At 39.3% G+C, this 14,373-nt stretch overlaps 1 protein-coding gene across 2 annotated transcripts in view; it reads right to left on the bottom strand.

The window, feature by feature from the left end:
* clmpb (CXADR like membrane protein b) overlaps positions 1–11,944 on the bottom strand; it is a 67,163-nt gene extending 55,219 nt beyond the window's left edge. For both annotated transcript variants that reach the window (XR_009714612.1, XM_061280326.1), the window contains exon 1: positions 11,580–11,944. Coding sequence is in view for 1 of the 2 variants with exons in the window: in XM_061280326.1 (XP_061136310.1) it covers positions 11,580–11,610 (31 nt within the window). In the remaining variant the exon portion in view is untranslated. The remainder of the gene's footprint in view (positions 1–11,579) is intronic.
* Between the last annotated feature and the right edge of the window lie 2,429 nt (positions 11,945–14,373).

The following is a 14,373-nucleotide window of genomic DNA, read 5'->3' as shown; positions in this document are numbered from 1 at the left end:
TGACATTAGTGGACCTTTTACCGCCAGCACACTGGATGTATTCGGCCCCCGACAACAGACGCTTGCCATCTGCCCCACTGGCACGGCTTCTTTGCGGTTAAGGCAGAGTAGGCTCTGTTTCTCCAAATTGACCATGTGGTATCTGTCTAGGCCGCTCGCCTGGATTTCCCTTCCCAACCTCTGCATGATCATCCCCACAGTTATAGTGCCTCATCAAAGAGAATCTCCTTTTTTAAAAAAAACTGTACATCTGATTATTATTGTTGCTTTATGTTTAAACTTGACAATGAATATTACTTATTGTTTGAATATGTGATTTTTTTTAATTCTAGGTGAGAAAATCTGGACGTGCTTGACCAAACAGTTTGCGTTATACATAAAAATAAACATAAAATATTCTACTGAGGGACGAATTCATAGACGGTAGCTTTACACACAAGTTTTTACAGAAAAAAAAAACATGTACAGCGACATGTCACGTCTCGGGCCATTTCAGCCACTCTCGGGCAAACCGGCTCAATTGCCAGCACGGCTCTTTTTGCTACATGTGCACTTTTTCTGGCGTCCTTGCCACTGTGCATCTTTTGTGTCCTGTAATTGAAAACCGTCAGCTCTGTCATTCTGCCTCTTCAGAAACATCTACACAAAGAGCCAACGTAATCCCCTCGTATTGATCTGGTCTTGAGGTAACTGGCAAAGTTGAATATTTTAAACTGGGCCATGGAAAAAATACACAAAAGTAATAAAACAGGTGTACAGTGTGATGTCATTAATTGTGACAGCAACATACTATCGCTCAAGTTTCAAGAGTCGGGCATTGATTTCGGGAAAATCTGTCCAGACATCTCCTCTTTCCGGTCCGGTTCACCTTTCCTCAGCTAATGAGTGGTCCACCTTCATTGCCTGTCGAGTAAGACGTTCCTTTTCATGCCGCGTGTCAGGAAACACTGCTGATACATTACCAGGGAGGAGAGATGAAAGTGGGTGGATGTGAAGGGGAGAAAAGTATGATGACTAAGCCTGAGCTTTAAGAAAGACAACGATGTCCCCTGATCCCTTCTGAGCAGCCATAAGCCTTCCGTTATCGCTCGTTAGAATTGTGCATGCCTTAAACACATTACTGCACGCCTTAATGCTACCCTCTTTTGTACACCGTGGTGGCTGCTTATTGGCTGAAAATTAAATGACATATTTATGTTTATTGTTGGACTTTTTGCAGTCAATCTGCTCAATTCCTGTTGATATACAAGAATGACAGAAACAGAGATGATCACTGAGAACATATCCTAAAAAAATGTTTTCCCTCTTGTATGACAAGGATCACATCACTCTCAAGCTGCAGCGTACGCCGCCTTGATGGCTGGCCTTCAGCAGCTCTACATCATCTCAGTCTGTCAACCAGCAAAAGCTCTTTTAGCACCATGAATAACTTATAACACAAAATAAACACTGTAAATACCCAGGTCAACGGGACACATAGCCAAAAAAAATGAAAGTGGCTCAATCCTGGAAATGTAACCAAGTCTTGCATGTAGTTATTTCCAGTTTGTAGCTTTGAGCTTACAGTATGAAATGGGCAATCTAATTTACGGGTCCGACAGCACTTGCTTGACTTCCAAGTGATGCATACATAATGCAAGTGTACACAACTGCACAAAGTAAACACTAGCGTTCATGTTTTGAGCACAATCCATAACGTTATTTGGCATTCTAAAAATTTCCAATTATGCTATGGAGAAGCCTATTCTGTTCATCCATCCATTTTCTACACAGCTTGTTCGGTTCAGGGTTGGGGGAGGTGGAATTTCTCAGGTGACTTTGGGTGAAAGAGAGACTACACCCTGATTTAGCCAACAGTCAATCAAAGGGCATGTGGAGACAGACAAACATTCACAATTGCATTCCCTGTCGGATGTACCACTACACCATGAGTGAGTCAGGAGACTCTAGATTTAAAGAAAAACAGCTCAACCTCAGAAGTTGAATGTGCCTTGGCACTTCAAATAAAACCCTTTATGTGTGCATCAGGTTGACCATGGAATTTATCAATTGGATTTCTATTATTTCCAATCAATCATGAAGCTCAATACGGTAAATGCTCACAGATTGTCCAGTCCTGCTGGTAGGGACCTAGTACACAGAGTTTTCAAATGCTACCTGTGATCGCCGGCTGTCAAGGGTTGTTCTGACTTGGGAGGAGCACAGCCACTGGGCCACCGTAACAGTAAAAAGCGGCAGGGAGGTCTTGTTCTGTATTCTGAGTGCAGCATGGTTAAGACGCTTGCTGTTTGCTGACACAGCAGATGACTTGTCTTACTTACTCTTTCAGCCATTCACTGAACCAAAACAGGATAGACTTAATTGCCTCATTAGCAAAAGGGGCCAGCGAGGCGTCGGCATCTTCCACACAGTTCAATGTCAAACGTGCAACTGAGAGTTGAGGTCAAAAGCGAAACCGGCATGTGGAAAATTTGTGTTTTATGAGGGGTAACCGTATTTTATACATCTTTCATCAGGTTTAATCTCAGAATGTAACACACCATACTTTTCCTATGATGTTACTTCCTCAAACGGTCTATTTTTAAGCTTGAATCCATTAGAAAGCAGTGTCATCATGCCAACAAATTATTTTAAGAGCTTGATTGTGCAGACTGCTACAGTATTTCCTCCTACACTGCACATTTGGGATGTGGAGAATAAATCAAGCCAAACACTAACATTCTGGATTCCCCTCTTAAAAAAGGAAATACAAAATGAAAAATGATATCCATGGCATCTTTTGTTTAAAAAAGTTTGAGAGAGACATAAAAAAGAGAGTCCAGCATTACACTTCCTTTCAGTGACTGTCAAAAGACTCATATGACTGCTCAAATGTAAAAGGTCAAACTGTGACTGGAATGTTGTACGTAGTCCTGAACTCTTGCCAATCTGATGCAATGGCTGTTAAATATGACAAGTTCCATAATTGGCAGGCTGCCAGAATAAAGAAAAGGGCCAAAATCACACTCATTTGACTTTCACCAAAAATATTTGTGTGAAAGTCCTCTTCGCAAAGAGAGTTTGATTAAAAATCACAATAAACAAGAAGATTTTTACATTTAATGGCTAGACACAGATGCCTGCCTCATACTTGAGAAAATGAGACGTCTTTCTGTGAAAAGGGTCATATAAGATATGTAACATCCCTAGTGAGTATACTTAAACACTGCAGACGATACAGTCATCACTGTGAGTCTACATTTATAAAATGCACAGCTCCACATCTGCACGGGCAGTATAGTGTTAAGACTCCATTTCATCAACCAGTCATGTCTAACGAGTTGGAAAATCCAAAGGTGTTTGCACCATCTGTGCTCAAGCGCTTTGCTGGAAAGAGGGAGAAAAAAAGATAAAGTGTTTGACCAGACACTGACTTTCCAAATAAATTACTTTTATCTCCTACACAAATATACTCCTCATTCTTGACCCCTTGACTGACAGAGGAGCACTGAACTCCTGACTATGTAACACCGGGGGGAGTACCACAATCATTTGCCATTACATACCTAATAATTTAGTCTTGTAATTAATCAATGACAGCCAGTTAACAAGGTTTAGACTGTGGTATGAAAGGCCAAATTGCTGGCATTGAGGTTAGATAATTAAACCATCCATCCATCAAATACTGTGGCCTGCCTTCCACTGCAAGAGAGTGAGATTGGACTACTTCACAGTTTGCTGATATCAAATGCATGAGGTGTGCTTTTGATGACTTTTTCAAACCAATGATTAATAAGAATTCAAATAGCAGTGCCAGTGTGGGAGAACTGGACTGAAAAATAATCTGTACATTAAGCCACTTTGGGAAATAATATGTATTGCCATGAAATGCATTTTTTATTTGAGAAAGAATGGTCAGGAAAAAACATATTTAGGAATACATATTAACAAATTGTTTTAGTGTGTGGTGAACATACAACAACATATCATGAGATTATCTTGGTTGGTCCATAGCTATGACGAACCAGTAAAGTAGCAGACATCAAGTTAATCAAATGATATCATAGTGTGTAATGTTGGAATTATTTTGGAGTTGTTTCTTGAGATTTGGTTCATTTGAGGGATCAACTTCTGTTGTGGTCATTTTTAGGGAATCATTTAAAAAAAAAGAGTCAACCAGGGTCAAACTCTTGATGTCATCAACAATTAATTATCTGTCAGGGTAAAGTCGTGTGTATGTTGATAGGAGTAGCTCTTAAGTCGTTCCACAACTTCAAAGTGCAAGCACAATTATGAATTGAACAATACAGATTTATTTCACAAAACCACTGTACTGAAATTTAAGTTATAAAACAGAAACTGCTTTTCTTCCAAGGAAATTTTTCAGACAGAAAATACAATCCTGCCTTATACTACATAGTAATTTAAATATTCTGATCCAAACTGAAGCGATAACCAAGTTTTGCCTTATAGTTTAGTCTATTACATTTAGCTGGTTGTTTAAGTCTTATGCAGGAAACTGGTTTATCTTCCACCACATGAATCAATGACTACTGGACGCCCTCCACTGCCGATCAGTCTTAAGGTCCTTCCTTTGCTGCGGCCAAAGATAAATGTGTGAAGGGTAGAAAGGTTTCTCATGATTAAAGCCATAAATGCTTTAGGCAAGAGGGGCAAGCAAAGGAGGAAATGGAGTGAGACAATGGAGCAAACAGGGTTCAAAACACCTAATGGAGTGTCCTGCTTGCTGGGCTAATAGACTGCTTCAAATTGAAAGGAACAGCAGGCGCCTAAACAGAGCGCTGTGGAACATTTCCACCAGTTCATTCAGCCAGAAACCAATTGCAAAAGCGCGAGGAGAGGCAAAAAGGCACGGCTGGGTTGCTATTGTTTGGGGAGGTACGGGTTGCTTCGATTGTTCTGCAATTAATCCTGACCATTGACTAACATCGGAACAGACAGAAAAGCCAATGCTTCAGGTAGCTGTGCCAAAATGGACTGAATGCGTACACAATATTTTATAATTTATTCTCTCTACATTAGCATGTTTCAAGATTGATGGTTGGAGACTCCCTGTGGTCTCTGCTGTGAGGTCTCGCTGATTTGTATCTCGGCAGCCTGCGTTGATATCCACACAGATATTTCAACATGATAATCGATAATCACAGTGCGAAACCAGTCTCCCCACCGGCTAGGTCTGACAGTTGCGGGTCATAACCAAATAAAAGTGCTTATCTTCTGGTTGGAAAACACCAACAACTATTGGAAGACAGTTTACTAGTGTTAGCACACCCGCCACTCATTGGGAAAGGGCAAAAGTACAGAGAAATAAAATATTACTTTAGGTCCCACCATTTCTTGCAGAAAATTGAAAATAGCCTAGAATTTTTTTTGGACCCCTGTCAGTCACGGCCCTCAGACTCTTAATCACTTTTCTTCCCTTTACAGCGCTCCTGGGAAATGGTAGCCGGCAAACATGGAGTTCAGGCTCTTATGGTGATGTAAACATGGAATTGATTGATTTGTAAACGTGTCCTAAAGCGATTGAGGCAAAATAGAGTGCTGTTAATTCATTCACAACTACAATTAAAAGACAAAGATCGTGAGGTTAACTACAACCAGTCATTTACAATGATTATTCATCCACATGGAGGGATTTATTACCTAGACTGGGTGACTTTTACCAATAATGCTGAAATATTAACAAAGCGTTTTATATTTGGGCGGTATAAGCACATATTTTTGCAGAAGCTACTGTCTGGTATATAGCGTCAATGTGGTATTTGGATTTTTTCCTCATTAGCTCATTGTCTCCATGATGTGCCCACAATACAGAGTGTCTCGTAGACTCCAAGCTCCCTCTGAGCAATAAAGATTTATCCTTTTAAGCTGTTTATTCTGCAGCACAGTTGGATTGCACAATTAACGGCACAGAAAATAGATTGGGGGATTTAAAGAGAACTTACATTAGATCAAACTCGTGCATTTGCACCAGCAGTTACGACTGAGCGAGTTCTTATCACTTCAGCTATGACCGTGTTTATATTTATAAAGAAAGGCCTATTAAAGAACATTATGCAAGGTGTTTTGAGCTGGTATCACCTTAGCTGCTTCAGGCGATGAGCACTTTAGTTGTGTTGGTCAAAGATTGAATCTTGTTTACTGCAACGTCCATAACTGGGGGCAAAACCACAGTGGGGTGAATCAGCACAAGACAATTTCCATGCTCTGCTTCACGGACTGCGTGAGTGTTGAATCGGCGTTTATTCCTGATTTGATCTTAGTATTGCTTACATAGAACAATCAATAGACCTTGATTAAAGTTGCAATAAAACAACACATTTTCATTTTAAATCAAAATATGTTGAGAGTGCACCTTCATCTCATGCTTGGCGGTAGTAGTAGGATTAGTAATAGTCGTACTGTTACAATCACTCTTTGACAAGCATTGTCACGATGTGGTAGCATGTATCTCTTGCGTAAATTGAAAGCAAAATCTCAAATGCCTCTTTCCAGTCTTTATGCCATGGAGCAGATGACCTCACATTATTTTCAAGGAAATAGAAAGCTGTATTTGCATTTGCTCCATTGACTTTCATGGTTATTCCCCACTGCAAATAAATCAAAATCCCTCCCTTTGGAGGGAGTGTCCGGGTCTATAAAGCTTATACGGAACAGGGGCCCTATATTTCTATAGGGCTGTTAACGGGTCATGTGCCCTCATTTGAAGTCATTCGCCTCCGAACCTGCATAGGCCCTAGCTTATCCCAAGTGGTTGATCATAACAAGATTTATAACGATAAGCTTGTATGTGTTTTGGATTCTATCAAAACTGCAGTTAGCAAGAAATTGTGTCATGACATGACAAATGTTGCTTGTTATTGGAAAAAGAAATGTATTTACCAAACGGATCTGCTAGTTTCGTTGCCAATGATGGGACATTTTTGGTCTGGATTGGATTTGGTGACCAGAAAGAGAATTTTGATTCTCTATGATATCATTTGATATCATCTATCCTAATAATAACAACCAGAGCATCTGCCTGGTGTTATCATCACTCCTTTTTTTTCTGATGGACAGACAAGATTAGGCTGTTATATAAGGACAAGCAAATCGGTTCTTCATCTGTGTATACTTTTCTTTTAAACAAGCCTAATAGCATTCTAGTGAGGTGATGTCATGTGTGGTCTGCACACATGTGGCTCATTCAATATGAATGCAAGTCTCTCCAGAACATCTGTCAACGATTAGGAGTGAAGTGAAATAGGCAGTTCCCGCTCTTACGTTTCAGAATAATCTGGCACTCATTTTCCGAGAGAAAGAAACATCCTGGCAAGTTTATCAGACAGAAACCTAACAGCAACCCAGCTCTGTTAATGCATGTTCCTTGTGTTTTACAAGCTCCGAGTGACAAAAGGCCAACACAGATGAGGATCTGGAATAACTTGCGAGTGTGTGCGTGTGGGGGTCGTAAAGACAGCAGCCAACATTTTAAGAAAATGTCAAAAAACAAGATTGTATACAATGACGACAAAATCACCAGATACTCACTCCACCGCCGTGACCTTTAATCCTACCTCCCGTGTCTTATACTGCTATCAAAAAAATAAACATGGTGCAACCTTCAGCGTGTACCAGTAAAAACACTAACTGAATTTTGTTCTGAATTTTGGGTGCATTTCTACTTACAAGCATTCTAATCATGGCAGCCGGCTTGCAGCGACAGAATAAAAAAGGAAGACCTTCGGACTAAAGGCACCACAATCAATGAAACATGAAGAAGCCCTCAGGTACAGAAAAAGGACAGCTTGTTATTCAGAGAAGCACTCCTACGTTGGAAAATCCACGCATGTCGACGGGGGGGAGCGCTTGGAAGCCAAATCAGTGTTTGTTGATAATATGGGTCAACTGTTAGGAAGACCCTCAGTATTCATCTGTAGGGATCTTCAGTCACCCTCCATGAAGAGCATTTGCTCATCTAGTTTTCCGTGCCCTTGCTGAGCCCTTCAAATGTGCCACTTTTACACCGAGTACAACAATTCTCACATGATATCGGCTTTATACTGTGCCCCGCTTGTCATAACATCTACCAGGCAGGTGGAAAGAAAGTCTTTGAACTAGTTGGTGCAATGTAATCACAGTTCCTCCTGCATTTACATTGCACTGTACACTCATAGATGAAAATCCACAGGATGTTGATTCCTGGGATGATTTGCATCCTCCGTTCATTGTGTGTGCAAGTGAGATTTGCCTCTGCATCATCAAGTGCAAATTAATTGTGCCTGCCAATTAAATTGAGAGTGAAAGCCATTTGAGGGTGTACGCTACTGCAACGTGATATGAAGGTTAATTCCGTTTCCATTCAGCGCACCACCTGACCGGCAAATGCTTTAAATATCTACGAAGCATATGTAGAAAATTCCATACCTAGTGGTGATTTTCAAAGCATCTTCAGCACTTAAGGCCCAACGCTAAATTATCAGCACAATATAAAAAAAAAAATAATGCGTGATAATTAGATCTCAAAAAGCTATGGTTTTGTGGATTGTCAAATGTCAGCAGCTGTGTGTGTGAATGTGTGCGTGTATGTGCATGTTTGTGGTGGAGTGTGATTCAGGCGCAAGCACATCAAGATGTCACTTCATAACCTCTGGCTCAGGAGACTCCTGTCATCTTCACAATTCTGATATCGTCGGCCGAGCCCCGCAGACATGCTAAATATAGAATGGGGACAAAATTTGCTGTTTGTAACCACTGCTCTGCTCATCTACATCTAAACAAGCTGTGTGCCTTGACACCGCCATCTTCTCGAAGAGCATGTAGGCAAGGAGCCACAAATTCTGCCATCAGTGGATCTCCTTGAAAGACTGACACACACACGCACGCCCGTATACACACAAAAATACATTTTTGTCACGAATGTTACAGTGGGTTATTATGACTTGGAAAGTCATAGCCTCATTCCCAACCAGTCGCTGGAGGACAGATGGCCACTCCATTGTCGGTCCGCTTTACCTGTGCGAGTCAAGCCCTGCAGCGGGTGGAGTTACTTGATTTGACCTTGTTTCTCATTTTGCATTAGCCAAAATACAAAAGGGAGTTATGGAGCCTGCTGTGGCGATTAATTGCACTGATTATCTGTAATGGCACCAGTGGAAATTACATCGGCAAAAGATATTAAATTAAGAAAGTTTTGCTACTTGCAGCGCTGTAGCCAAATAGAAAAGGAAAGAGCCCTGATTAATGAAAATTGATTCTTCTCCTTGCACTGCTGTTGATCTTTAAATGCATTCATGCTGGTACCATTTCAGGTGGAAAGAAATTCTTTAAGTAACAGCAAAATCATCTATATATACATATGTATATATATAGTTTGATAGATCACAAGTTGGGAAACTATATTTTTGCTGACATGCTTGAATGTGAGACAAATTAAATAGGATGACAATTAACTGTACTTATGGATTCATAAAATTCTGAAGCAGTAGAATGTATACGAATAGTAATGAATAATTATTATCAATACATTCTTGTGTATATCTAATTTTTTTGTAAAATCGGTACTTTTTAAAACGATGCCCTTTATTAAAGAAAACCCTTAATGATCAGAAATGATGACTTCTCATTACATTTCAACCTAATCGTTGTCACTACAATTTCTACATTTGAATTTTACTCTCATATTATGACAACTTTATTCTCACATGATCATATCAGTTTTATAACTTTATACATGATTCTGTCCTAACTGAGTAGCTGGGAGAAGGGGCACATTCTGTCAAGGGCATACATAGACAAGCAACCACACACACCCTCATTTCCAGAACATGTAGCCGCAATTCAGGATACGTTCACACAACCCGTACATACCTACACTTCTAATTTTGAGAGATAAATATCTGAGTAAATACCTGTACATGCATTCATAGGCACACAAGTATACTGTATATGTCATTCATATTTCTTCATTTTAAAGGTACAGTGTGCAAGACCCAGAGCCATCCAGTGGTCAAATCATAGAATGTAACTCACCTTGAATTCAGCTGACATTCAAGAATTCAGGTAAATATATATACGAATGGTATATCATCTTCACATTCTTTTGGCCAGACAAACTCACCTTGCTTGTACAAAAAAAAAAATATATATATATACTATATATATGTGTGCAATTAGTGCTATGATGTTATCAGGAATAAGTCACTTTGAGCAGCATTAAGTTGAGCTAAAAATCCCCTAATAGCCAAACACAAGAGATGAGGTAAACCAAAAAATGTGCTTGTATGCAAAGTCTAGAGCAGCGTCAGCTCTTGCAGTTAAAGTGCAGTCCGAGCGACCATCTCCACGGGACACATTTGGGAGCATCAAGAGCCTCAGGACATCATGATACGTACAATATGTACAATATATAGTATTTTAGCTCTACAACTCTGACAAGTAATTGGGACCAACCCCAATGTTTTCCCATTTTTAGTAACTGAACACAATACATGTACAATATATAGGCCAACATAACTAATTTAAAGCAATAATAATGAAAAAAAAAACATGGAGCATAAACAAATCATTCACTGTACAACTAAACAAAGGTATGAAATTTTAAACACAAAGCCTGCAGTCTATTGACTCCTCTCCAAACTGCAAGTGTCCCACACTCAAACAAGACTTTTGGAGTCCGACCAGACAAAATAAGCCTGCAGAACTTTGGTGGTCTAACAGAAAACACACAGGGGATTCCAAACCTTTGCGCAAACAAAGAAACTCTGGCTTGTTCATACACTCTTGGTGCATACTTCTAGGTTTAAATCATTCCAATTCCCAAATTGGCCCGTTCCTCCCATTTGACTGCAGGTGATGAAACAGAAGTGGGAGGAGGTATGAGACATTTTACTGGAAGTCAGTTTTTACACAGTCTCACTGGCTTACATTAACTCCCAGCCAGAAGAGTCATAGTGGAATTAAAGAGTCCTTAATTTAGTTCAGAATCTGCCGGACACTCCTCTTCTTAGCGCATTACTCAGTTAGTAGTACTATTCATGGACAGTATAGTTTAAGAGGAGTGTATTTCTATTTTCAAAAATTGGCCAAAGTATGGGAAAAACGTGAATGGAATTTAAAGAATGTTTTTGTGATCATTATAATCATCAAAACTAAACATAAAAACATCTCTCAATAAATGTTTTTTTTCTCTCTCTGATAAAATGGGGTTCCAACTACATAAAATAGCAAAAGCATATGTGTAACTCAATTTAACATTTTTAGCCAGTAAATATTCGGTGTCATTATAATAAAAGCTTATTTATAAGGGAGTGGTCAAGCGAACTTTTTGAGGGGCTCCACTAATTCTGTTTTCATCACTCAAATGGATGTATGCACTTGCTGTGGGAATAGAACGCGCACGACAGAAGAAAATAATTATTTATATTTCCAGTGACATCATTTGGCTGGTGCCAGATGTGTTGTCAAGGACTCCCTTATTATACGGAGAGAAATAATTAAAAAAAGATCACGACATGGACGAGGAGAATGTTCCCATTCGCCTTTGTCTCGTATAGTCTCTTTTTTTATTTTATTTTTTAAATAAAAGAACACAGACTTACCCAGAAACAAATAGCGAAATGTTGCAGACATCGCGGCTGGAAATCCCACATACAAAAGGAGGTGGAAACAATGCGCTGAGGACGCCGTCACATTCACACGCGAATGGCGAATTAGACGAGAGAGAATTTCAGCAAAAGAGCACAAAAATGTTGACACGGGGACATCATGTGTCTCCGCGAGCCTTCGATGTCATCATTCTGGGTGGAAAACACGCGCAAGCACACTTGGCCTCGGATCAAAGTTCCTCCTTCTCCTGCAATCAGAAAAGCTGCGTTGAGGTTGTGGCGTGGGGCGTGCGTGTCGTGTGCGGGGTCTACTCGGTCTCCTCCTCACTTGAGGCTCTCCTCCTTTGGCTCCTCCGCTGCACAAAATACCAGCAAGGAGGAGGAGGAGGTAGGGGAGGAGGAGGGCGAAAAGGTGGATGATGATGCTGAGGGATGGAGACCTCTAGAGTCTGAACTTCTCTTACACAGCATTCTGCACAACAATGGATTTCTGGTTGACTGTTTTTAGGGTTGCATTATTGTAAGAGAGAAATTTAAGGCAAAATCCTTTGAGAAATATGCATGGATATACACCCATTGCAATTGTAATCTTACTAAGCATATGGAGACACGAGACAAGAAGTGACAGTTTTGATGAGCACATCAGTCCAAGTCCAACATTAATTTTTTTGCAAAATAAATGTCAATCCTCATTTGGTTATTGTGCATCAGAAACACAGGTTTTTTTCTCTTACTATCCTTGTTCATACTTTTTTATTCACACAGTATGATTGAATTTAAATTGTCACTATGTCTAAATGTTAATCTTATTCTGCCACTTGTTTTGAAAATTTGCCGTAGTGTGGGATTCAACCTCTGTATTCATTCAATTGTAATATGACACTTTTAACTCCCAACAGAAATAATCTCAAGGTACTTGTAAAATGGATGAAGAGTAGTGGATAACCACATGAAAGAAACCCAACAGATCTCCCACATGAGCTTGCAATTTGGAGGCAGAGGGAGTTCTTTGAAAGCGCGTCATAATGATTCAGTGTGGGGAAACCATCTCCCTCGACTTGCCTTACTTGTTCTTTGTTGTGAATGAGACAGCACTTATGCAAAGCTAAACTTGACAAATTGATACCTGACCAAACAGCAAAATGTGGGGATGTAAAACATTTGTCTGTGACATTGATGCCATACCATTGCCAGAAGATCAGACAATGCACTTACCAATGAGCACAGGATTGGTCTGTCCACATGAACGTCCATTACATGAATGAACATGAGAATGAAAATTAAAAAAAACTCATTCACCTCTTGCATTGGATGTGATTGAATTATGTAGGTGTACCTAATGTAATGACCACATACTTTCTGTAATCATACCTATAAGATAAGATGACAATTATCAGTTTGTAATTAATATTTTTCATTTTGATATACGTGATAGATTTTCATACAGCGCAGCAAATATGAGCATACTCTTGTCTTCTGTTTTTCAAATCCTTGGCATATGCATTATTTATTTATTTATTTATTTATTTATTTATTTATTTATTTATTTATTTATTTATTTATTTATTTATTTATTTATTTATTTATTTATTTATTTATTTATTTATTTATTTATTTATTTATTTATTTATTTATTTATTTATTTATTTATTATTCCTTAATTTCATTATTCATTTATGTGTATTTTTTTAAGTCATTGAGGTCAGAGGAGATTAAACAAAAATATGCTGCATGTTCTCATTTCCAAAGGCTCCATATATTCTCCTAGGCTATTTATAGTTTGCAGGCTGAGATGACGCATGTTTGTGATCAAAGGCATTTAAATACATCTATTTGAAATCAGGTTGCATTTTTTTTTTAAATCTAAAACAGGTATTTGGGCATTATGTGATCAATCTGTTTCCCCATTTAAAACAATTACATACTTTTTGACACCCCCTGTCTCACCACCAAGTCTTGCTTAATGGTTTTAACAGAAGTAAAAAAAATGGTCAAATGAAAACCGACTAATCTAGGTAGAGAACTGTTGTCTGCTCTCGGAACCCGAAAGAAATGAATCCCCCACTCCAGTTTCCCAACCATCGACCGAGATAACAAAAGGCCTCTCATCCCCCAGTGGCTTCTTCTCTGTTTCCTGCTTTCTCCTTCTCTCCCCCCTCAAGTGACTTGCTCTTCAGCCTCAGCACCAGCCTTCCTCCATTCCTTTCCGTTCCAATAACTAGAGAGCTTGAAATGACGTCTTGCATGCACTCACTCACAGAGCACACAAAACAAAATGCACACAGACATCACTTGATGGGAGACAGCGACAAATACACAACATAATTCAAAAGTGTTGGAGCAAGAGGAAGATAAAATGTAGTAAAGTGGTGTCTTCAGTTCTGTGCACCACAGACAACACACGCAGTGTTTTTCACCCTTTTGTTTTGTCGATTTTTTTCTGTTTATTTCTGTGGATTTAAAAAGGTCACAGCAGAAAATCTATATCAAAGTGTAGTAAAGCAACCTAACTATTACAGAACTGATGTCAAAAGATGATGGATGGCTCTTTTTAAAAGGCGTCTGCCCTGCAATTGCAACTGTAATGAAAGTTCTGATCAAAAACAAAACAAATGAATGATTGTATTTGGCAACATTTCCTTAAAAGCAGCAGCTCTCGTGGCAAAGCACAGTTAACCTTCAAAATTAATTCAAATAATTGGAGGTTAAGTTGTGTTATTTTCAGGGGGGACGGGACTATTAGTGTTTTGTTTGATTTTTAAACCCCATGATACCAGGCACCAGCTTT

Source organism: Syngnathus typhle, linkage group LG6, assembly GCF_033458585.1.
Source record: "Syngnathus typhle isolate RoL2023-S1 ecotype Sweden linkage group LG6, RoL_Styp_1.0, whole genome shotgun sequence".
Taxonomy (NCBI): Eukaryota; Metazoa; Chordata; class Actinopteri; order Syngnathiformes; family Syngnathidae; genus Syngnathus; species Syngnathus typhle.
This window is presented reverse-complemented; position numbering and strand designations above follow the sequence as displayed.